The sequence below is a fragment of the Cynoglossus semilaevis genome, chromosome 6, assembly GCF_000523025.1.
Source record: "Cynoglossus semilaevis isolate Cse_v1.0 chromosome 6, Cse_v1.0, whole genome shotgun sequence".
NCBI lineage: Eukaryota > Metazoa > Chordata > Actinopteri > Pleuronectiformes > Cynoglossidae > Cynoglossus > Cynoglossus semilaevis.
In genome coordinates this window covers 9236678-9263507 of record NC_024312.1, presented here as the reverse complement: position 1 = coordinate 9263507, position 26830 = coordinate 9236678, and the positions used below count along the sequence as shown (strand labels likewise).

Genomic DNA, 26830 nt, shown 5'->3' with positions numbered 1-26830 from the left:
TGTGACCGTGGCCTCACTGTGCTCTAGCCAGGCCACAGCGAGCGGCTTCAAAGCTGCATTAATCAGGCCCTCGTGCTTGGCAATCATGCCACTGAAATGCAAGGGATGAGAAATGGGCCATATGTTGATAGCAGGTTGGTTGCCTTAAAAATGAAATAAAAAGCTGATAAATATTTAATTGGTTATGGCTGAAAACCAAAATAGTTAATATAACCCAGAAAACATTTTTTTCAGCACCTGGTTCCGTACCCTGTGTTGAAACAGTAGCATATTACCTCAATATGGTAGCAAAGACATTAAATATGCAATTAAACTGCTGTGGTTTTAAGGAAATAGGATTTATTCCATGTAAAATATATCATGGTGCATGTGTTGACTGTGTTCTTGGAAACACAATTTCATGACCGGTCATGTAACGTTTGTGTTTAGTTTTTCCACTTCATTAGACACAGGTCTCAGATGATTTGACCTCTTACAGGGCTGAGTTGTTATTAAGTCTATATAATGGTTTGGGTTTTTTAGACTAATCCTTGCTGATGGGTTTTAGGCCAAGGCCAATCTCGGGCATCTGGCCCTCTTCATATTAATGGGATTAACAGGACTGTGTGTTAGAGGAGGCATGACATGTAAGCAGAGAACCTGAAGCTAATAGAAACAAAAACTCCCCTGTGCCCCATATCCAGCAGGGATAATATAGTTGGCTCTTCTCTGTGAAGGAGTAGAGAAGGGTACCCTTTCTCACCGGGCCTCTCTGTGTTGGTGGCCGTATTCTCTGATGAAGTGCACTGGCTCCTTTCAATAAGGTTATGACACAAGTTGGCCAGTTTAGGAAATACGTTTGTCAGTTGTAATGAGAAGGGGTTGTGTGGTCCCTCTGTTCTTCTTCTGGATCCAATGAAGGAGGCCATTTGTCACCAAATAGAGGGGGAATTAGGCCCTGGTTGTGTTGGCTCGCTGTTTATGTAAAACAAAGAAACAAGACCTCAGTGTTTGAAGAGAGCATAAAATTGCTGCAGTTTTGGGAACCAAACTTGTCAGAACCAATCGTGTGAGCTGTTATGCTGCATGCTTCGGATAGGGTTTTATAAGGGGTGAGAAAGTGGGAGGAAGAAAGAAAGATGAGTAAGAGCCAACAGGAGCATCTTTGTGGCCCATTCATACCACATCATCACTGTGTTATGAATGAACCACTTGAACTGGTTAGTTGTGGGTGGTATGGTTGTTAAGGTGGAAAGGTGATCCACATGTCAGTGCACTTGGGAAATGTGGCTTCATGTGTTATTGAGCTGAGCACTAGCTAGTACTAAATAAAGTCTGATCAGGTTGATATGATATCAGAAAGTTATGGTGCAGATGTATTGATACACAACTGCCTAATTTTAATAGCAGCTTAAGACACAGTACCATAGTCGTCTGGAACAACTCTTGACAGTTTGTGTTGTGTTGAGCTGTGTTTTGGGTTATCAAATCTCTCTCTCTCTCTCTCTCTCTATATATATATATATATATATATGTGTGTGTGTGTGTGTGTGTGTGTGTATGACTTCCTGCATTAGGTGAGATATCAAAATTTTAAGAAAATCTGACATCATTTTTGATGACTTCTTCAGCTGTACTGGTTGTGTTGTCTTCCAACCGTGTGGTTAGCAGTTTGACCTCCGACTCCTTCCTTCACATGCTGATGTGTCCCAGGACTAAACAGTTCAACCCCGCTGCTCCTGAAGACTCTGCCGTTAGCATATAAATTGATCTGACAGATGGACGATACTGCTGCTCACATCAGTGGTATGCCGTATCGACATGTACTGTATGAGTCAATGGCGGTTACCACAACCGGAGATGTGATGCATAAATACAGACCATTTATTTCCCTTCATGTCAGATCCAGGTTCAGTCTTCTGAAAGGACACATACTCTAGCTTGTGTTATTATTGAGGTTAAAGTGGTTTTCAGATATGATTACAGTATCTGGTGCAGGGACAAGTCAGAAGAAGCAGAGAAGGACTTGTGGTCTGGCCTATGGTTTGGCCACTGCTCGTAACCCTGTAGAGAGGAGGAGAGACTGGGGACTGGACAAGTGTGTGGTGTTATTGTTTCTGGGTAATTCTTTAATTAGCACACACAGCAGGATCAAATCCTAATACTTTGTGCCCTTAAATGGTCCCAGCTATCGGAGTGGCCTTACTTCCTACTTTCGACCAGACCTCGGTGACGGAGGAAGAACATCTTTTCACAGGCTTCCCTAATTGATACTGTGGAGTCCTGGCAACCCAGTGTGTGGTTCAGTACTCGGCAAAATGCGTGCAAAGCACAACAGCCTGCTGTGTGCCACCCTCAGGGACACCACAGGTTATTTACAACCAGACAAACGGCCTAGCTCAGGTCTTTGTATAGTTTCATTTAGGCAGTAAAAGAAAAAAAAAAAATCTCCACACGCAAGTATGGATTTTTCCACTTCTGTCCTCGAATAGCAACAGTGAGCAAGAGCAAGAGTGGAGCCCTATCCAAAGCTATTGTCTACATCCTAGGAGGCTTATCTTTATACATCTTTATGTTTGTATGTGTTTGATATGAATATTAAAACAGGTTTAGTGTCACAATTCCAGCTTTGTAATAAATAAAGGTTTCTAGCCATGCTTTTCTTGCGATGAAATACAACGCCAAATTCAGTGAAACGTAATTGAAATAGAATCTGAGTAGTTACCGTTGGTGATCCTAACGTGTGGGAGCAGATTATTCTGGCATAAGAGAAGCTTGTGTTGCAATTCTTTTTTTTTGTAATAGATTAAATCCTCCCTTCATTCTTACTGTCATCTGGAATAAAATCACTCCGGTGACAGTTTCATTGAGTCACAGTGGTTTTTAAGCCTGATTTTCGCGGTTTATTTTGGCTGAATGCTGACTCTCAGGATCTGTGACCATGATGTTTCTCTGGTCTCATCTCATCTCTGACCTTCCCCATGTGTGAACACATCCTCCTACCTCCTCCTCCCCACTGCACTCTTCCTCAGCAGGAGAAAGATGTTTCTTCTTGTTCTAGGGAGGAAGTTTGAGTTTCAGAACAAAACATGCATGACTGTTGTTTACTTTACCAGCTGCTGAGGTTTAAGAATGGGTGGAGAAGTACTGTTAGCTGCTCTGGTGGCATAGTGAAACTTGCAAGAAAAGAAAATCTTATCTGTGAGAGATTGAGTGTGTGCAAAAGGGAAGATAACTGAGCTGGCAGGAGAGAACGATTAACTAATAGAACCATGGTAATGTGGAAGTCAGATTGCTGATGAAGTGTGACTGTGAAGGCCCTAATGCTATCTGTAACAGCCTGAAGTGAACATATGTTGCCCTGACTGTGAACTCCAGCTGCTCGGGGCTTTACAGTATTTGGTAGGATGAGAAGTTAAGATGGTCCAAAACCACAATGAATCCCCCAAGTGGCCACTCAGAATGTGTCTAACCTGTACAGTATATACAACTTCCACCAACACATGGTGAAAACATCAGCAGCTATTTTAATCAGGATGTAGTCGAAGTGAAATCCATCCACAGTGAAGCTGGCTCGTGAGCTTTGTTTTCATTTGTCGGAGCGACTGCTGCGGTCTCTGGTGAACCCTCTCACCTGCAGACACACAAGGCACACGACTGTTTAAACAAGCTGTCACTCAGAAACCTGTAATCTCTATTTTTGTCTGCCACGGAGAGCCTGATCAAAGGCAGCAATTTTAGCCAGATTGTCAGGTTAAATGTTTACCCCTGGAAACAAGCGCCACTATCTTGAAAAAGTGAAGAGGTAGAATTATTGAACTTACCGGCAGCTTTCCTTCACTTCACACACACACACACACACACACACACACACACAAACAGTTGGGATTCTGTGAAGGGTAGCAGTTTTAAAAAGCAGCTGCGGTATCTGCTGTGTCTTCTCTTCATTATCATGACATTTTTTTTACCTACACCACAACCTTTTTGTGGGGGTCACCTGAAATGTCTAGTAAAAAATTCTTCCTAAAATTATGATTAACTTTAGTGCCACCCATCTTGTCTAGCCCAATGGGCTGTTGAGTTTTTTGACCTTGTTTTCCTGTTTAACTAATAAGCAGAGAAAACATCTGTGGTTGCTACTGCTGATTTCTCAGAGAATCAAACACCTGCAACAGGACTTCACCCTATAATTTGAATTTATTCCTCATATTTGAATGAATGTGGCTTTTCATTTGAAATTCATGAAAACTGACAGCCAGTGCAGGTACTTGCAGTTTAGCTCTGTACCATTGCTTGAGGCATGACCCTCATGTTGGAATGAATACAGTAGACTGAATTGGTCGGTGTTAAGGTTTTGACACATTTATAAATTATTCATCCAACTATTTTTCTGCTGAAGAGCTTACATGTAACATTGGTAGATTTTAGCTGGGATAATTTAACGTTATTTCTCTGTGAGTTCACAGATGTCTGGTTAGCCAGACAAGGGATTTTACATAATCTATTTGTGACTGTTAAAAAAAAAACCTATTCTCATATGTAAATATATATGGATGTGTGAATCCACATGGAGGAAATGTCCCACATACATATATAAAAATGACACAGTAGGCTGGTTCACAGCAGCAATCGGGCCACATGGTTTTGATCTAAATTTACTGTATGTGGGAGATTTGAAATGTCACTGCTAAATATCATAAGAATGCAGATACCATCCTTTGAAATGAAGAAGTGCATTGGCACTTCTTCTATTGAGATTGAGATTTGCAGTAATGGTTAAACATCAGCGGTAAAATGTTCCTGAAATCCAGAAAATACTGCAAATAGTAGTAAAAGAATGGAATTGCATTTTCCTTTCTGTTTGAACAACAACAACAAACAAATTGCAGTATAGTAACTGTCCTTCAAACGTTTGAAGTAGGCCACTGGGCTGTCTGAGGTTTTGAGGAGTTTTTTACCCTAAAGCCTTTTTCAACACTGAAAGAAGTCATATGGTCACATTAAAGGTTCAGTATCACATCTTTGCAACAACTTAGACACACAAAAAAAACATAGATATTGAAAATGTCACATCGGGTATTTATCAGTACAATTATAATCTGTGACAGTTTCTAAATAATCACTAAATTTATTGAACACAGAGAATTGTCCCTGGGTCACAGAGTGGCTGTTGGTACTTATTTGTCTGATGTAATTGGTTCGTTTCCCTGTGTACTGGGTTTTACACTGAATTGCAAACTTGGCTCTCTCCCTGTGCAATTACTTTTCCCCATGAGAGAGTTGTGATGAAACAATCCCTGGGTTTCCAAAAGAATCCTCACTTCTGCTATTTTGTTTTAACCACATTTCAACTGAATTAAGGAATATTTTGAACAGACATTTGGACAAATGTGCCGTATGCAGCTTCCTCAACAAATTGTTCAAGTTTTTGTCTTTCAGTCGTACTGCCTGTGGCCAAGCCTTATTAGTTTTCATTACACTGTCTGAGTAAGATGTCTTATTGGAAAGAACCTAACTGATGCTGTGCCATAATCTCAGAATCATCATTATGAATGATCTCATGGTATTTATTAGGATGACTTCTGGGTTACTTCTGTAAGCCAACCCGCCTGAGTCATAATTTTGCCCTGTATCCGAGTCATCTTCCGAAATATATACCTCATTTATTCTTTAAAGACATTAGTGGTATTTTCTCCCCACAACCTTGTGTTCCAGGTGTAATATAACCAGTTTGTAGCTAGCTCATAATAGATATTTCATCATCACGTCTGCAAGGATCCTTGGCCCGTGATTGGAAAAAAGTGAATTTGGACACTGGTGGTGGGAAACCTAAGCACAGATGAAGGAGAGCCACAGATTCATTGACTGTATTGCTCGGCATGATTATATGTGTGCATCATATTCCCAGTGTTGTCAGCAAAATTGAAAACAGATTTTTGGGTTTGCATCTGCAGGTTCCTTCGCCTGAACCCCACAAATAATAACTCAACAGTGCTGTTGGCAGAGATACCACTTCTTACCCTGTTAAAACTATAAAGCAGATGGATAATATGTTCTTTTGACTGAAAGACTGCATCCTCAAAATAGAATTGGGGGGAATCATCATCTTCCTCCAGCTTTAATTATTTGCAGATTTGGAGGTTTGGAGTTCAGTGGACTACCAAGGGTGATGGGACTGCCACACGGTTAAAGGGCTGCAGTCCAAACCAGATTAGTCTTTAAACCTTTTAGTCAGTTAGGAGACTGTTGAACTTCAGACTAGTGCTCATGTTTCTTTTACTACAGTCATGGAATGCCTCAAGAAAATATTCCCAACTTGTAATCAACAGTTTTGGAATTTAAAAGCTATATAACAGAACCCAGAAAGCTGACATTTGATCTTAATCACGAAAGGTCAACAGAGACTAATGATTGATAGTAGATGAAAAACGGGAAAAACATTTTGATCTTATTTTTAAATCTCATCAAAAAAATTAACATGTTTTATTAGCTGCAGCTGCAGATGTAAAGATAAAGCCCAGTTTCTCCTTTGAGTCCTACATATGTCTCCACTTCGATGCAGATACTTCTCTGACAGGCCTGAACCTTGAAGCTGAGGTCACTTGCATATTCATAAAGCTTTATGCCATTTATCCAAAGACGTTCTGCTTAAATCCTTTTGTACATCTGCAAGAAATGTGTTGCGGTTGTTGATTTGTTGAGGATAAACAGTAACACGAAGCAAACAGGGAGCAGCTGCATTCTGCTTAAATAAATAAATAAATCACGATGCACTCTGTGTCACGACGACTGTCAGCAGTAAACGCCATGCATCAAAGGACTGGGGCCAGTTTGACGGGATGATAATGTCAAGTGAACAGTAGTGTAGAGATTCCACCTCGTCAGTCCAGCCCAGCTGCTGTGGCCCTAGTTCAACAGTTGGCTCTTGGTCTGTGCAAGATCTGCTAGTTGTGTGCGAAGACAGCTTTATAACATTGTATTTTGAAGCTCATTACACATGGGCATCAAGTTGGTCATTTTATCATTTATATTGACACCAGTCAATGCTGTACCTTATCATCTGAAGCACTTTAACAAAGTTTGTAACGCAAAGTGAGTGAGGAAGTGTTGATCACAGCCATCTCCATAATTCCATCTCAGTAATAACATCTATCTAATCTGTTTAACCTTATCTCAAACCTATGACCTGCTCAGGCCACTACTGTGCACAGACATCTCGTTCCACATTACCTCATCAAAACACATTTTTCACATGTGCATGCAAGGCCAAGAGCTCAGTGAAGTGTTTACTGCTGCACGGACATGTTTATTTGATATGACAGATCAGTGACCTGCTTCTTCAGTGAGCTGCAAAGGAAGATAATTGGGCGATTAATGAGTCAGGTCAGCTGCTCAGCACTGGTTACCTCCAAAGGATCAAAATAAAAATCTCTTTTTAGTCAATAGTCTAGAATCTAGAATATTCTACTGTACAAGTCAAATATGTCTAATATGTAACCCTTCAAACATTCTCAGTCACGCTATGCTAATCTTGTGGTTTTAGTGTCATTTTTGTCTCTATCCAGTTGTATCTAAAATGTAGTAAATATATTTATCTCTGTTTTTTAAGTATCAAATACATGAACTGACTGAAACATGCTATGTTATTCCCCATCCAGCTGAAGTCAGCGGTTTACAGTAAAACAACAAGAGGCAGGTTAATTGATTTTTAGAGCCATTCCACTCGTGTGGTGAAACCAGATGACAAGTCCAGGCCTTAGGCAATGTTTTGCAAAGTAAGGGAGGAAGAAAAAAATGAGTTTCATGATCTACAGGAAGATCAATATAAAGCAAGGACTGTCTGGAAACCAGGCCGCACCTCTTTGTTCTCGTTTGGGTGTTTGCTACTAATGGACCATTTTGCCATATTACACACTGTGGGGTGATTAGAAAAAATAAATCTCACTGACACAGACCATTTGTTTTCACTGGCCATGTGTTTGAACATGTGCTGTTCCAAACAATGGGCAACATTTTCTCCTAATAGCCAATCACCCTGAGTGGAAAAAGTGCATAAAGGCCAATGTATATTCCAAACATCAGCCTTCTATACCATAATTACATACGTAATTAATTATAGAATGTCCTCCTACAAATAAATGGACACTGTGTGGGGTGGAAAAAAACACAGACAAATTCACAACCATAATTCTGGAAAAAAACACAGACAAATTCACAACCACAATTCTGCCGTAGCGGAGAAGTGATGAGCTCACATCCTTTGGATGTGAATTAGATTGAACTGTATAATACCCAAAGGGTGGGGATACATGATTATATTTCTACTGAATACCAATGTTTGCTTGGAGCCAGTCAAGAGAAATGTATCAGGATAACAGAGAAACTATAAAGGGAAGTGAGACATTCAGTCAGGAATGACCGAATTTATCTAGTTTCGTAATGTGTTGAATGTTCTGAAATTCTAAAAGGTTAATTCCGGGTGCACTTCTCAAGACAGTTAAAAATCCATGTACGTGTGTGTATATATGTGTAATTTTTTTCCGGGTTTAGAAGGAGAATTCTCCAGCCCCAGTGAGGGCAGCTGAGGAGTTAGAGGTAATGAAATGACCTCAATTGAGTGTTGAGGAAGGCCTTGAGAGTTTGAGATGTTCCTGGGGTTCATAGTGAAGCAGCAGCTTTGGCCATGTTTTTACTTTAAAACATGGCCAAAGTGTCACGCAAGAGTGACAGGTCATCAGACCTATGTTTTGCTTCCTGCCCTCTCCCCCGGCATGAACCACAGATGTAGCTTGACGCGCCGCACACTACACACAGCCTGTTTTTCTGTGCCACAAGTGCAGGAGTCTGACCTGAACTGGCGACCGCTGAGCTGAACTAGATGTGTGCCGTGTTAACCCAGTTTGCACAACTAGAATTTTTAACATCTGCTGCCTGGGAGTAAGGTTGGCTTATTCCACTGAGCCTAACTCTTAGTTGTTGAGACATTAAATCGCCATCTAAGCCTTAAGTGAACTGAAATTATTATGCAAAATGTTTATTTGGATCTTAATGTACCATGACTGTGTTGATGGGATGTTTTTAGAGGTATAAATGTGATTCTGCAACTGCAGTGTATGTAGGAACTTCCAAAAAAAAAGATCCTTTGTGGATTCTTGCAGTGCTATTAATCTTTAAATAAAACCAGCGTTTGTGTGACAGACGCAAGTTTTGTTTAAAGGGAAAAATGTACGACTGCATTTCATGCAAATGAAACCGGATTTTCCAAATGGAGTGTCCAAAAATACCCAGATGTGGCTCATACTCCAGTGCTGCTTTTACTCCGTTATTGTTGCAGACATCAGGTGTGTGTGTGTGTGTGTGTAGAGCAGGTGGTATTCATCTGCATATTGTCAAAAGAAAGTCAAGCCATATATAAAAAATGAGCATCCATTGCTCTTGCTTTTTGAATGTGTGTTTCTTGGTTTACTACATCCTTCAACAACGTACTGCATATGTCTATCATTTTATTGATGAATGTTTTTATAATTTAGGGACAGTTAAGGATTCCAATTTTTAATCGGATTAATCCTGATTAGTTATGATTAATTGTGATTCTAATTCTGCATAACTAATAATGATTAATCCAGTTAAATTGTCATTCTAAATAGGACATAATCTGTATACTACTGGAACAGAAGAACAAATGACAGAAACATCTGTTTTTATTTGTGACTAATCCAAAAGATTGGATTATTAATATCTACATGTGTAACTCAATATAATGATATTAGTGATGGTGGGTGGGGCTTTATTACCATGAAATGTCTTCAATATGTAACTACCCTTTAATCCAAAAGTCAAGGTAACAGTGTTATACGAAATAAGATTACTAGATTATGCAATTTAATCAAATGGCAGAGTTAGAGGAACCTTAACACCCTGTGGTGGTCAACAGAAAGCAAGAACTGCTACACACTTTCCTTTTAAACTCAGACTCTAGCATCATGTTAAAGGATCAAAATGAAGACTAGGTTACTGGCCTTAACAAAATGTAGTGTAAGACAGTTTTTCATCATGGCGGGGCTCTGCTGTGATATTCCCCGTACCTGTGTCTTGAATCAAGATAAAAAAGAGAGATGGGATGGGTGTGTTGCCAAAAATGTTAAGTCAAACAATAACTCTGGATAGTATGTGACTCACTGGAGGCTGAAATTAATCTTCCCTTCCACTCCTAATTCACTGAACTATTATGGGTAGAAGCCGCCAGTAAATCTCTCCTCTGAGGAGGCTTGTCCTCCTCTGAACTCTCCTATCACTGATCTGACATGCAGGTTCATGTAATTAAACCCTGCTGCGTTGTTCACATCTGTATACAGCTGTGTCCTACAAGATTCCTATGATTCCTTACCTTTAATGTGTTCTCTGGTTTTCCACGGTGACCTATCTTCAGTTTGCTTGTAATTAGGTTCTTCAGTGGATTTACTGCTCACTGGTGCGTATGTGTATCAGTGATTCTCCTGAGATGACAGTTTTGTCTCTGTGGTTCTTCCCTCACTAAATATCTAAACAGAAATATGTGTCCATGTGGATTTTTCAGTCTATTTTGGATTCACAGAACACCTGATTATAGTGTAGCTAAGAGACTGTGCCACAAATAGACCATGCAGAGCGTCAGGTGGTTTGTGCAGGTGTTTATCTGAACACATTTATAGCACACTTAATAAGATCTGTCTATTTATCTACCTATCTATCTATCCATCTATCCGTCGAATTGTTATATAATGATTTACAGTACTTCAATGACAGTTTATTTCCTCTACTATAGCAATTAATATTGATTGTGCTGTCATTCTAATTATTTTTAAATAAGTATTATATTTATATTTATTTAATTTTTAAATTAGAAATAATGGTTTTGACAGACCTATAGGAAGCTACTGTTAAATGTTTTATCATTACAATCTGCTCCTTTGGACTATAATAATTCTTGGTTTTACCACTAATCAACTGTAAAATTTAAAAAGAAATACACCTTTAATACTAGATTGCATTGGGATTGTAGTCTAATAAGTCCTAAGTACAGTAAGAGTAGTTGTCCATGTAGTTGCCTGTTGAGTGCATCCACTCTTATAACCTTTGGAAAATCTTCCATAGTTTATGTAAAACAGTAAAACCTAAATCCCAGGAGTCCAAATAGTTTCTCATATTTGCCATTTGCATCACATCTGAATGGGAAATGTCAAAGGCGCTCACAGCTGATGATGGCAGAGAAGCTCTCATACAAATATAACTATTCTAGTGACGAGATCAAGAACTGTTTTCTGTGGTGTCAGGAACCCTTGGTGGTTGACTTAGTAGAGTAGTAGAATACCTATATTGAAACACAAACAAATATATAGCTTTTTCCTTTGGTTCGTAGTTGTAGTAAAGCATCTCTGTAGTACACACAGTTGTTCAGTGGGTGTTGGGCAGAACAACTGGAAACAAGTAGAAGCTGATGACATAAACACCATCAAAAGAACTGGAGCTCAAAATGTCCACAACACAACCTCTATTGTGTGCTAGAGGAAGTTGTCTCCTACTGTCCGATGAGCTAATGGACATATTTGTTCTTTTAGGATTTGCGGTTCCCTCTCCATTGAGTTCGAGGGAAAAAGAAAAAAAAGAGCCAAATGTGTATGTGTGTGTGTGTGTGTGTGTGTGTTGGTGCACATGGTGCTGGGTATTAGTGAGCGTGCACTTTTTATGGGCTCGTCTGAGTGATTTCCAAGTGAGAATGCAGTTTATTGGCGGATTCCTCCAGGATGAGTCTGGCTAATTAATGGAAAAGCGCCACAGCAGTTTCCCATTCTCCAGCCTAACAAGCTTGGTGTCTAACAGGTGGTCCAGCAGCTCTCTGAAAGCAGAAAGAATCAGGGTGTTTGTAAATGCAATTACTTTTTCCATTCTGTTTTGGATGCTCGTATTTTTGTAAAATTATTATTATAATGGCTCTTTTGATTAACTGATCCATAGTTGTTAAGAACTGAAACCCTGCGTTCTACTGAGAACAAACCACGTTTGCTTCTGCAAACCTTTGTGACTTTAACACAGCTCGACGGAAAAAATAAAAGAGCAATAAAAGACTTAACTGTTTGCACATTGTGCGAAAGTCCTAATCACTTGTTTACTGCCTTGTGTGACCCGTGTGATGAGCATCTGAGTCCTTAAAATATGTAACCAGGAATCCAGCCTGACTTTTTTTTTTACTAGTATTTGTTTGTATAAATGTGTCTTCAAAAGAAGGGAATCAACAAAAAACCACAGGAATAGTTGAACAGTTAATTTTCTTATATGTTACATTCATAGAGGAGTCTTATAAAGAAAAATTCTGTTAAAATAAATTTTTAATCAGATTAATCAACACTACCAATTTGTTGCTTTCAACAGCCCTAGTTTTCACATATAGAAGCCTGACTATAATAAGTAAAATATCTAATAAAATATCTCTTATTTTTGTGCAGTTTTTCTGCTGCATTATACTCTGCTGTCCTGTCCATTTTTTAAAATTCATTTTCACAGCTGCATTTAATCCTGCCGCTGCTGGACCACGCACGGCGTGCCAAACACAGTGAAAGTGGTGGCACTGAGGCCCAGGGCCTCTTTTGTTTTAGAGTGAGCTCATTAACTGATGTGTTAGAATGCACCTCCCCCCCTTCAGAACCTTTTTACAAACACACAGACACACACATGCACACACACACTATTCTCCTCAATTTGTCAACCAACTTGACTACAATCTGATGAAACAGACTGCCTTCACTGTTTCACTGTTTGTGTCTGCTCTGTCTGCTGTAGGAGACTATCACGTGGGTCTGGTCTAGATGGTGAATCCTCTCTGGCTTTCCTCCCCCTCCCTTATGCATGTTATAGATGGACACAGACAGAACACCCCCACCCTACTCTGTCTGACCTACAATTTCCTTCCTCCAGGCAACAAAGGGATTATGAGAGAAATGGACTAGTCAAAGTCTGAATTATGTTATTCACATTGTTTACCAGACTAGTGGCATTCTGGCATCATCCAAGACAAAAACACATTTTCTCATGTTATAATTAGGAACCTGGTACTTTATGTGCAGAGTGAAGGCAGAAATACTTTAGTTTCCTGACAGAAATACTTGGGTTTTTTTTTTTTTTTTGTGCTTTGGATACATGAGAAGGAACGGTGGTCCTGTAAGGGGCCACCTGCAATAACAAATTACTCCCCGGTGTGTAGGAAACACTCACAAGCAGCACTTAGGATGTTTTTGATCTTGATTTATTAGTATTCTGTATACGCCTGAGGGCTGTGTATTATACAGTATATAGCCATGCACTCTGCTGTGTGAAAAATATCCCAGTACATGTGGCTTCTCAGCTGCTTATATTCAGTAGTACATACCAGAAATGACAGTTTGTTTAAAGTTACAGTCTGTTGACAGCTGGGAGTGGTATTCTGGCCTTGCTCGCTGCGTACGTTGCGTATGTTTAATTTCAATGAATTTATATGTGAATGTCACGTCAGTATCAGCTGGTGGATTGATGGTGAGTAAAAGGAGCTAAACCAGGATAAACTCCTCACCCTGTCCTTGGACTGACGCATCATGTGGGGAGTGTTTCTGCATCACTGGCTCTGCTCTCCTTCTTTAATGTTCTGTCTTGAAGGTGTGATATGACTTATCCCACTTGAATTCAAACACCCCATAAAGAAATGAACGGTAGATGTTGGCAGGCTGGTGTGAGTGAACACAGATACAGAAAGAAGCTCATTGTCAGTAAAAACATCGTTGTTCCTAGTCATTCTCATTCAGAAACGAGTCTCTGTGGTGTCTGTGAGTCTTGTAAAAACGATCGTTTCCTCCAACATTTGATGATGAAAGCTAGTGTGTGATATCCTCGGTGGTTTCTATTTATCTTTTAGGGGAACGCGTTGTTTCTGCATCACAGGACGAATATGTGCCCTTTTTGTGTGATGCACGGAGCAGGGGAGACGTTGACTCATTTGCAGTGTTGGTCCCAGATGCTGAGTATGGGTGGTCACACCCAGAGCAGTGTTGCACAATGCCTGCTGACTGCCTCTTGCCTCTCTTGTTAAGTTTTGTTTTAGGCTTTAAACGATTACACAGCCTTTGAATAGAACTCTAACTCAGGCGGTCCTCGACCTATGGCAGGGGTCTGTTCCTGTGATGTGACATAACACAATTTTTGCCATAAGTTGGAACTCACGTGCTGTTGATAAGTACCTGTCACCAACACTACAACAGTGCTAACAATCAAATCTAGGACACAAAAACATTGGTAGAGTCTGGCTTATGCCTGAGAGCCATAATAAAGGGCAGTTTCCAAAACAAAAATAACACAGACGGAAGTAGGTAAATGTAGCATAACCCAATGTACAGCGTACAAACAGCAAATGTAAAAAGCTGTCTTTCATGTATTCGCCCACTGCACTCACCAACTAGTTCCCGAGCGAACTTGTAGGTGGATTTTATCACTAACACACTTAATACATTTATGGGAGATGGCGACCAAGAGGTGTGGTCTCTGGTGTTTGCTGAACACCAAAAGATTTGCGAAGCATCGAATTAGAACCTTAAATCCTTCAGTTATACATGCCACAAACGGCTGCCGGTCATAACTATAAAATGCAACATGAATACTAGGTACATACTGTAGAAGTGTGTTAAATTATCTGACCAGATTTAGTTTGTCATGCAATCATCAGTCAAGGAGACTTTAGATAAACACACTGTGAGAAACTCATGAAATCCACATTTACTGGTGTAAATATGATCCTCTCCTGGGATGGAATAACAGGAACAATCCCCAAACCATTTAATAAATCCAGCCATTAAAAATAAATCAAAGTTTTTCTATTATTTCAACAGCAAACTGTCACAGATCTTTTAAAATGTTCTTCACTTGATGTCTCATTTATTAGACTTCTGGATCAGCCGTGTGTGAGATATAAACGTCGCTCTGGTGACTTGTTGATTTTGGTGCTCATTATTTTTTTATCACATCAACGGTACCATGAGAGTCCCTTGGATATAATATAAATCAGTTTTTACTGCTGTCACATTTATAGCACCATTTCAAACAATTTTCACCTAGAGGAATGGGTTTTGTTTATTTAACCATATAATTTCTAGTATTGCCCTCTGCATGGAAATGGAACCATAAACTTCTCACTCAACACATCCAGACCAATGGAAGAATTTATCATTGGCTGTAAGCTGCTGAGTGCAGTTTGAAAAGTGCGTCTATGACACATATGTAATGCCGTTTTAGATCCATGACCAGCTGGACTTGCGGACAGTTCTAGCAGCTTCCAAGTCCTCCGCCACCCCCACCCCGTTCACTGTTAGCTGTGGGTAACCCAGTCTAAAGCTTTTTGCGTAAGAGACCCGATCTCTGACACTGGGGTAAGAGAAGACAGAGAATGACGCAAACGTCCTTTCCTCTTTTCCATCTTTCCTTGATCTTTAATCCTGGCGAGGTTGGCAGCTCTGCTCCGATGCTGACCCTAATTCCTCAGAGGAACGTTTCCTTTTAGAGGTCTCTTCCTGATCCCTGCCCCGTATTTTGCTGCTGACCTGTAAACGTTGTAAAGAGCAGCTGATGTATGTACGTATATGCGTTTGAAAAGATTGTTTTTCTTTGTTTCTTCAGTTGAAGGCCATGGGATTTTCTATTTCCTGGGCTGTGACATTTGCAGTGATTCTGGACAAAGACAGATACATAAAAGGAAGGATGAGTCACTGCTGTGTTCATGTGTTGTCTCTGCTCTGGTGCATCGAGCTACAAATATCACCATGTTTTATTCATTGACTTTGAGGACTGTTGTGTGCCTGGCATCATTATACATGGATAAACACAAATAATCAACCGTTCTGTTCATGATGACTTACCAGTTTGACATCCCCATGTTTACCACACTGGGTTCCATTGTTTGTTCGATCAGTAAACAAGCCAGCTCAAAATGTGGAACATAAATACTTGTAATGCTTTTTTGGGAAGCTGTTGTCTCCTTTCAAAGGCCTCCCCTGTCTGTATGCCTGTCACAAACCTCTGCGCTCAAACCTATCTATCACCTCTGCTGGCTTTATCCTCTTGTGTGTCTTCCCACAGCACCTGTCAGCTCCATTGTCCCATCCAGAAGCAGAGTAAACCCTACGCAAACTTGTTCCTGTGACCTTTATTTTCAATAGCCTCTCCTAATGGGACGGGTGCTTTTGTTTCTCAAGCTTTCTTTGCCAGGGTTTGGGACAATCACAGAGATGGCATCCGTCTTCCCATAGAGAGAGGCGTGGTGGTTGCAGCTCTCTGGGTGTGATAATGGACCACACATAGTTGCGCTCCAGTGGCTCACCAAGACCTGGGTCTGGTTGCGTGGGCACAGGCCCTGGGTCCCACAAGAGGCAGACCCAGAAAGCACTCTCTTCTCAGGCTTTTGTCAAGGCCTTTTCACTCAGCCAAGGCTCCACTGGTCTCCATTGTGCTCCTATCAGGGGGCTCAATGCCTCAGCCTCCACCCCTTCGTCTTTGTTCACTCCATCTACAATATGAGCCCAACCAGTATTTCAGAAATGCAATGAATTCATGTCTTTCTATCTGACTGAATGTCCCTAAGTAAAGAAGACAAGAATCTTTAAATGGTATTTTGTGTTGAACAGGAGTTTTTGTGGGATATCTTTTGCTACTTGTTCACATTTCCAGAATTGCATGTGAAATTAATTGGTTAAAAAGAGCAATTTTAGTGAAGTCCACTTGTATTGTATATTCATTTCTCTACAGTATGTTGTTTGTGTTCATGTCAGTTAAGTGTCTAACATTGCATGAACGAGTCTCTATTTCTTCTTATTTTCCCGTGTTTCAGTTTATGGGGAAGCTCTTTGTTGTTTAACATGGCAGGGACATTGAAATAAGAAATACACCGACTCAGTTAAGCTGAGCAGAACATGCTATATGATGATGATCATTTTAGTTGATCTAGGTCCATTATTTCAAACAACTTGGTGTTGGTGTCCCTACAGTTTACCTTACTGTTGCATATATATTGCCAGCTTGGCTCTTCCTTGGCTCATTGTGAATTACTTTCAACTTAACTACATGTTTGCTTCAGCTTGTGAGCGTGAGCTTCCCTTCCCGTTCTCCAACTCCGAACACATGCGCAAATGGTTGGCTACAAAAAGAGGCAAGTCGCGTGAAGCTGGTGTAACTTTTCTGTTATTCAGAAAATTCATATGTGGGATATAATTGGCTAAGTTGTCAGTTCGACAGAATCTCCCTCTCTATTGGACAGAATGTAAAATGTTTGACTTTTTTTAATTTAACTACTGATTTGTTTGTGTTTTTTCAATCTTCTGCACCTTGATGCATTTGGTCTTTTATATTTTTTAATACGTATTTTTTTCATCTTAATGAAAAAAAAAGCACAATTATTTTTACACAGGACAATAAAGTTACTGTCATTATAAGCCCTGTCCAACCCACAATATCACCATTAGGAAATAATTAATACATAATTGGATTAATTAAAAATATTAATACAATTTATTATAACAATTGGAGAAAAAGTAAAAAAAAAATAAAATGTGTGAAATAAATAAAATAAATGTATGGAATGTGCCCATGACTTTAATGACTTTAAGTATTATATATTAATATTTTTAACTATTTTATATATATATATATTCCTTTTTGAACTATTGTATATTACTCTAATTTGTCTTATATGTTAAGATATTTTATTTACAATTTGAGAGAGGATACTGAAAATCAGTTTGGTTTTCTACTGGCATGTTTATAGATTTATGTTCTTGTTCAGTCTCATGCAATGAAATACAATGCTCGATATATTTGGTTTCCTTTTGAAGTCAGATACATCTTCCAAAAAACATCATTTTTTTCCTTTTTCAGCAGCACAGGTCAACACTGTTTGTGGTACTACTGTCCGGCTTATTTCGTATCACTTGTTGTCGTCAACCCTGAGCGCACTTTTCCGTTTCTCATTTGAAGCTAAAATGAAGAACATATTGTTGCTGTACCTTAATCCGATTTCTTCTCTGAACTTCTGACCATCTGAGGGTTATTCCAATCTTTAAGTGGTCCTGTGACATTCAATCTAATCTAATGAGATGACTAGAAGCTGCATGCCTCAGTGCTGCCATTCATTTAAATAATGATTTTCAAGTGTATATGTCCCAATTTATCAAACGACCCCTGCTGTTTCATACTGAACAGGACATTGGCATGGTGTGTTCTGGGTTTGCCTTGTAAACAGCTAGTGATGTGGTGATTTTGGTTAAAAAAAGTAATTAATAATCGACCTTCCAGCAGGATGCATCCTTTTGCACGACATCGGCCTTCAACTTATTGTTTTGTTTTCATATTTATGCTTGATTGATTGCACAGAGCTTCTAAAAATACAGTCACTGATTGTACTGCCTGCAGGAGGATGAGCTCCCGGGGTCTCTTCTTGCACTCAGGCAGCTTCTTCATATTTAAACAGAGGGGCCTCGTGGCCTCCAGGATGACTGGGATGTGGCACAGCTGTTTTAAGTGCTGAATATATGAGGCGGTCGGCACTAAAGATGTCCTCTCCTTTCTGCTCCAGTGGCATTCTCAAAAGCTCTCGCTGCACTTAAGCTCCCATGCAATAAACATCAGTGAGTGGGGGCCTCAGCAGTGATGTCCTGAGATTCAGACTCATCCTTTATGGTTTCTGGGCCTCCAAAAGCCCTCTATGCAAGTAAAAAGGTTTGGGAGGAAGGCTAAATACTGCACGTAATTATGAGCTCTGGACATTTTCCATCCAACACTACTGGGCCCAACCGTCTGGTGAAGACTTAACTGAACTGGGACTAGAAACCCTGAAGGAAAAAGGAAGAAGCTGGAGTGCTCTCCTTGTCCGTGTTAGAAAGAGCCACTCCAAAACACAAGAGGACGAACAAATCAAACTAATTTATTACCACATGGCCAAAAGGGTCAGTGCATGACAAAGGGCCTCCTGTTGTGAAGGGGAGTGCTGTGGAGTGGCCTCACCCAAGCTGAGTTTGGGTGACTACTGCAGCATTAGACATGGGTCAGGCTGAAGGGAAGCATGAAGGTAGAACCATAGCTGGAGAACAGAGACTTTGTTCTCGGTGTCTCTGGGGTTGTGACTGTAATGACTAAAGTCTGGCAGGGCGAAATTACCTTTCTGTCGATAAACGGCTAAACAGACTACAATCACACTAATTCAACTTTTTGTTATTTTGATGAATTACAATGTAGTTTATTACTTCTAACTGCGTGATTAATTAATTTGATTATCTTTTATTGTTATATGATTATTCACAGGGTAGCTGTAGATTAATCACGATTAATTGTGATTCATTTCACAAATCGAGTAAAATAATTAACATGTCCGTTACAATTCTAATTAAATCTGATGTTGTATATTTTAACTTGACAAATGAAAACCATTTCTCTTGGCACTATTTTAAGTCGCACCAGCATTACGGTTATTTATCTGGACTTGTGTGGTTTGTCATTTTGGTGCTTTTGTTGGCCTGCTACTGGGGTTCAGGTCCGAAAGTTTCAATGAGTTTTTGAATGGAGCTCCTTGACATTGGCTATACACAGTCACAGTTTCCAGGTCCATTTTTGTATCTTTACGTCTCAACATTGAAGGATTCCCATGAAATTTGATGACAGCTTTAGGACAACTTTTAACTTTCAGTGATCTCTTGATTCTTCATCTACAGCCAACTTTTCTGCGTGCCTCTCTGTAATCTCAGTTTCCCATCCACAGAGAGTTCATGGAGGGGTAGATGGCCGGAGTTGCAATCATACTAAAAAGAAGGTCGCCGTCTTCTGACAGTCTAATCCATGAATATCTATATTGTTATTCCATTCCACTGTCCTATAATAGACATTTTATAGTTTCCTCTGGCCTTTTTGTACTTGGTTCAAACAGAAAGGTTCTGGTGTTGCCTTGGTGAAGACGTATGGAAACCTAATTGTGTAAACCATTGTAACTGTACAGAGCTGAATGGTCAGTGTTGTTCCACCAGTGATGGATCACAGATCACAACCTCAAGAGTGGTTGCACTTTGCACATGCATGTTCATGTGCACACATATAAAGAGAGAGACGGAGACCCACCAGCTTTCTGCCGTCTGGCCACAGCCCTGCACATGCTGACAGATTTATGGGATGCAATAATCACAGTGCAGCCTTCTGTATTACTCTGCTCCACTCTCAGCTCCTGTAATTGGCTTTTACACCTGGAACTCACTATAACCATTATACAATGTCACTCCTGTATGACTTTGACATTAAGTTAATTTATTTAACCCCTAGTGCATGTTGACTTTGTCTTTGGTTTATTCTTTGAAGAGATTTTTGAAGTTAAAATAAAAGTTAGAATAGAAACAGCAATACATTCTGAGGTTTTCTACAGTACTGCGTCAAACTGTGGATTTTGATAAGAAAATATGTAAATGTTCAAAAACACAGGCAAAGCAAAAGCGAGACAGAGAAGGACATTCAGGCAGCTTTATCAAACTGAGCAGTGGCCCTCAGGCTTTTCTCCCGGACAGTGAAGGATTGGACGGGTCTCAAAAGTGCCCCCAGCAACTTCACATCATGGGTTTCAAAGCTGGGTTGCCTGGATTCCTTCGTTCTCAGCTTGGTTGCCAGGGTAGAAGTGTGGCTCGCTGTTTGCTTGGTTGGTTTTTCTGGCCGGCTTGGTGGCTTTGGACATCAGTATTCAGCGCATGTCTTACTGTGCCTCTCTCAGCCAGAACAAAGGGCTGATCATTGATGCTAGGCAGCAGGCACGGGGATTCACCCATCTGAAACAGACCACAGGGCTGGATGTGCGTGCCCTTCTTCAGACTTGGTGTCTCAGTGTCCCAGTGTTTGCTTGTTTACTGTGCCATGAAATGGATGGAGTGTGTATTATTGTGCAAGCAGAGCAATGCAAATGCCCTCCCGGGGAAGGGGAAGACGTATTCTGTTAAAGCAGGCGCTGTTGCTGAGTGAATCCAGTGCAGTGTTGCATGTCACACTCGGCACAACATTCTGATTCTTTTTAGTGCAGTTTCAGCACACATGAAAATAAACAAACAAGCAGAACTGTGTCCTGCAAAATCTAAGGCAGTTCATCTTAACTCAGTTCATCCACTTGTCAAACTTTCCAGGTTTAGGGCAAACAATTGCACACGTCTTGAATTAGTCATAGAAGAAGACGAGGAAATGAACGGCAACCGTCGAAAACATATGCGACCTTTTCTCACAGAACATTTTCTCAGAATATTTTCTTATTTTATGTCTTAAATACCTAGAAATAATCATGTGCAGGAGTTACTAGAACTATGAATCACATTTTCAAGTGTTAAAGGTCAGAAATAGCTGCAGCTGACCTTTAACACCTTTAACATTATTAACAGTATCTCATCCATCCTAACTCAACTACCTTCTATTAATAATAATGAAGAGAAGGCAGGAACTGTCCACTAAGTAACACTTATTTCCTAGCTATGGTCATTTATCTTGTATGTGTAAACAAAAGCAGTATTTGTTATCTTTACACAAGGGGCAGCTGTAATATATATTATCATGCACATGAAAAATTAAGCTCTTAAATAATCTTTATTTAACAAAGGGGGAAATTCTCTCCCTCTCCCTCTGAGTCTTTCATTGAAAGCCTTCACCATAGACTTCCTAATCACATATGTCAGATGGAAGAAAGCAGCCATTCATCACTGACAATAGGGATTTTATGGCTCCCTCAGTCGTCTTGAACTGGTGACACCGAGCTACCCAGCAACCATTTCCTTGTCGTTGACTTTTGTTTTTGTGAAAACTTGAATATCCCCTTGACCTGTGAGCATTTTGTTAACCACCTGTCACCCCGAGGGACGTAGACTGAGAGTTCAGACAGCAGTCTTTCTGAGAAGACGATTTTTATTTTCTGTGTTTTTCCTACTTGACTACAGTCTCTGCCTGCACAAGTCAGAAAATATTATACATTTGGTGTTTTTGCAGCTGGTGGTAGATCCAAATGATTGTTGTTTGTAATTGCTTTGCACCTTAGTGAAAAAGCATTTTTTTCACTTTCGTGCTTTCAGCCACGTTAGCATTCATATCAATGATTGGTTCAGAGTTTGTCACATTGAATATCTTTTTCAGTGTAATTTAATAACAGGTTGTTTTTCTTTGAAAAACTATTCAAATGTGATTTTTTTTTTCAGCTGTATGATGTGTTTGGCTGAAACCCTGTCTGTATTTTATTAATAGAGAAACATGTTTTGTCTATGGTGGGAAGAGGAATAATGCTAGAAGTTATTAATGATTTGACACAAACCCATGGGAAGAAACATGAGACAAAAGTGTGCCTTAAACAGTGAGGGGGCTACCCCAGTGTCCCTGTGGGCAGTCTATAAATACCACTGCGTTTCTTTCAGATATTAAAGCTGGGCGATGACATGTAGTTGGCGGATGTTTGATGACTTTCTCTCGTCTAACAAATGGAAATCTTTATAAGCCTGGTATTTTAAAGAGACGATTTTCTCGTCTGGCTCCAATATCCTGAACGAGCACTTTGTTCTTTTGTCACCCACGGTGGAATCAATGTGAATATTATTATCTCGTATACTCTTGTCTGTAGTGACTTGTGCTTCATTTCCAACTCTTTAAATTAGACTCAGATGTTCGCTGTGCTCCTTTGATTTATTTTCTGATGTCTTTCTCGACGGAACCGTTCTGACATGAATGTCGTTCATCCCTGTCGGCCTCTCTGCTTTCCTTGTCATCAACAGATTTAGAAAGACACTGCATATTCTTTTGGCTTTTCCTTCAGATTTTGGAGGACCGTTAATGATATTCATTGAGTCGTTGTCAGAGTAGGTGTCCGTTGACCTGTCCTTGACATTCAATCTCTTCTCAAACATCACTCTCATCTCCTATGTATGTGTGTGACTGACATCCACGGTCAATCAATTTTCAATTTTAAATCTAGCCTGTCATCATGTCATCACTGGAAAAGGTGATTTTTAACCTGAATATAAAATGGAACGGTACACGTCCACCGCCTTCAGGGGTGGGAAGGTTACTAACCATGTGATTATTTTGTAGCTGAGGAGATAATGCAAAATAATCAATGTGTCTCTCTTTGAATAAAACTCACCCTAAGATTAGAGCTTTTACTTTTTGTGATGCAGACATTTGACAAATTACAGACAGTGATGCACTGACTCAGATTAGGAAATGCCTTTTTGGGGCTCAGTCCTGGTAATGTATAAATTAAATTAATATTCAAAATCTAAAAAAATAAAACCATGAGGCTATATACAGCAGACAACCTTATACTCAAAATAATTACATACTGTCTTCCTGATAAAAGATACCACTACATTACATGTTACTGCCATACATAGTATGTCAGAGAAATAGACTGTAACACAGGGATGTGGTTTTGGTTTGGTGAAGCCGTGGAGAAATTCAAGCTGGCAGCATGAAGTAGACAATCATGAAACAGTAATGGGAGATAGAAAAAGAAAACCGGGGCTGCTCTTGTTAGCAGTGACATTTTCACCCACAGTCCTCTGGGAGTCAGCGGTACAAGATGGCAGTCAGGGGTGGAATGTGCTCTCAGCTGGAAGAGGTCCGACTGGCTGCCAGCTCTACTGAGAACCGGGCTGGTCCAACCACAGACGCTCAGTCTTTCTTTCCAACTGGTCTCATGGCTTGGGGAGAAATGATGTCTGATTGTAATGAAGACATTGAAAAAAAATGGAATGCTGATCACTACAGTACTGCTGTGGTGAGGTGAGGTCATAGTGAACTAACAGCAAGTGCAGCGATACATACTTTATCTTTAGCGGTAAAATCCAGAGAGTTTAAAGAGAAAAATCTGTAAAAAAAAAAAAAAAGCTGTATTTGAGACTCGGGTCGTTTTGTGTAACATATAAGGAAGAGCCATTCTGAGCAGTGAACCTCATGTATTGCGACTCCGGAAGCCAAGGCCATAAACACAGTGGGCTTTTAACTGGCATTGGCTTTTGTCTGTACTTTGCTGCCAAAAAATCTAGTGTGGTTTCAAAGCCATATATAATGTATCTGACCTCACTGACTCCCTTGTGGTATGCAATGGAAAAACACCACACTTATCTTCGAAACAGTTTTGAGAGTGTATGCACCAATGTACTAAACATATGATAAATTTGCAGTGGAATCAGGATCCCACTTGACAAATGGACCACAGGAGATAAACAGCCGTCTCTGGATCTTAGGAGGTGTGGGATACCAGCTGGCAGCCTGGCAGAGGCCTTGAGTTTCTGCTCACTTGGGGTGGTACAAGCTTAATCATCTGCGTGCCGACATCTGAGGCATTTCTATAATCCCACAGATGTTTATTTTGGTGCCCTGTTTAACTCCCCGAGGACAGGTACTGCCCACCCCACCTTCCTCAGATCCTTCACAGAAGATGTTCTGGTTCTATTCACACTCCTCAGAGACGGGGCCGGGAGGAAGAGAGAGAGAGATCAGTATATTATTTGAATACGGCCACAGTTTCTGCTGCACCACACCAAAGTCCCTATGAGTTTTGTGGAGTTGAGAGATGGCAGTGGTTCAACAGCCTTTGCCAAAATAAAGTGTTACGCTCAAAAGCTTCAGAACAGCTGAGGAGGCACTTTATTAGTTTCAAGGTAATTGTTTTAGTCCAAGTCTTTTCTAATAGTTTTTTTGTACATTTCATCCATTACAGTATTTTCCTGATATGTTTAAAGCATCGTTTTTAGAGTCAGGCTCCAAAATTAGATCTACTCTCTAATTAGAAACTAACTAATGACAAACTGATTATGTGGGTTAATTATGACCGCTGTAGAGAACACAGCACTGCATCTGGCTCACTGTCGCACATCATGTCTCATTTTCCGTTTCTTTAATTATAACACCTCTGTCCTAGTGGTCCTGTTGTGGGGTCTGAATCCATCTAGGTTTTTTTCGGCACCATCGTCACCGATTCCACGTAGCTTAGCAAGAATGAAATAAAACCATTTCCCAGCTTAACAGAAATAGCCGTGCAAGTTCCAAGTTGAAAAAAAAACAAACATTTTATATTAAAGTAAATTTTCCACTTATATTCAAGTTTAGTTGAATCACTTCTGCAGGTATGTGTCATTGGAGAAAACAGTGTTGATGGTAGAATTCAAGGCTTTCATACCAGGTCAAGGCCTGAAATAAAGTTCTTTCTAAATGATTTTCTACCTTGGTTCTGTTGCAAAACCTTAATTATTTTTTACAGGTTTTTATCTAAATGTGGTTACTTTTGTGTTCATTTCAAAATTGTACATTTCTGAATGTTAAGAAACCCCAATTTAATTAAATGCAACACAGTTCATGGCAGGACAGAGCCCTTAGTCATTGAACTCAGAGACATTTTCAGGGTGTTATTAAAAACATCTGTCTGAGAACATTTTACCCTCACCTCCATTAAACCTGTGGCAGTTACGATGTGTTTTTGTAGGTTCGCTATCAATTTTCTAACGTTGAATTAATTTGTTTTTTCACAGTCGTGCAATCAAGACCAATCAGGACCTTCTCCCAGAGACTCCGTGGACAAATATCTTCTACGATGACTTCTGGGGGACGTTGCTCACGCACAGCGGCAGTCACAAGTCTTTTCGGCCTCTGTGCACCCTCTCCTTCCGTCTCAACTATGCTGTGGGAGGCCTGGAGCCCTTGGGTTACCACCTGGTGAATGCAGCCTTCCACGGGGCTGTGACCGTCTTGTTCACCTCGTTGGCACGTCTGCTGCTCGGAGGAGGCCTGTGGAGCCTGCTGGCTGGCCTGCTTTTCGCTTCTCACCCCATCCACACAGAGGCAGTGGCAGGAGTGGTGGGCCGGGCAGATGAAGGGGCCGCTCTGTTCTTTCTGCTGTCTCTACTCTCTTATATACATCACTGTAGACTGAGAGGACGCGTCGGAGGAGGCGGGTGGAGCCTGCTGGCTGGCCGGCTTTGCGCTTCTCACCCCATCCACACAGAGGCAGTGGCAGGAGTGGTGGGCCGGGCAGATGAAGGGGCCGCTCTGTTCTTTCTGCTGTCTCTACTCTCTTATATACATCACTGTAGACTGAGAGGACACACTGGGTCGTGGCGGGTCACGGCCTGGTTCATCTGCAGCCTGGGCTGCGCTGCGTGCAGCATGCTGTGGAAGGAGCTGGGGGTCACGGTCCTGGCTGTGTCGGCGCTGTATGACATCTGCGTTTTCCACAGACTGAAATTACAGCAGGTCATCGAGCTCCTTTACAAGGTAAACTTTTCTTTTTCTTTGGGCTGTTCTGATTTTTCTTGTCTTTGAGTCCATGCAATGAATGCATTTTATGTACAATACACTGGTTGATGCTAGGTTTTGGTGTTTACCAATCAAAACAGAGAGATGCTTTTATCTAATTTGTTTTTAATTTAGACTTAATAGATTTTTAATGCATTAAGTTTGATTTCTAAAAGTTTTGATTTCTAAAATAAGAAAACTGACGATTAATATACCTCATTACTTCCTTTTCTTTCTTTTATCCTTTACTGTTATCTTTTGCAGCAGTCACAGTGAGGTGACATAAAGCATGTCACCCATGTTTCACAAGCAGTCACAGTGAGGTGACATAAAGCAGTTTCACGGTAGCACTGGATCACACTTCACCTTAGAAAGAAAAGGAAATGAAACTATTTTCAAATATAATCAATGAAGAAAGTAGAGTTTTTCTCTAGAGGCGTCTGTCAGAAGTGTTGTCTGTGTCCTTTATATCTCTGTCAGTATCTGTGTCTGAAGCAGCCAATTAGGTTAGTTGAATGGA

General features: G+C 40.3%; 1 protein-coding gene across 1 annotated transcript in view; it reads left to right on the top strand.

Annotated features, from left to right (window-relative positions):
- The window catches only part of tmtc2b (transmembrane O-mannosyltransferase targeting cadherins 2b), an 83050-nt gene that overhangs the window by 6446 nt on the left and 49774 nt on the right, over positions 1-26830 (top strand). The window contains exons 2-3 of the mRNA XM_025056059.1: positions 25548-25933; positions 26099-26289. Coding sequence (XP_024911827.1) covers positions 25548-25933; positions 26099-26289 — 577 coding nt within the window. The remainder of the gene's footprint in view (positions 1-25547; positions 25934-26098; positions 26290-26830) is intronic.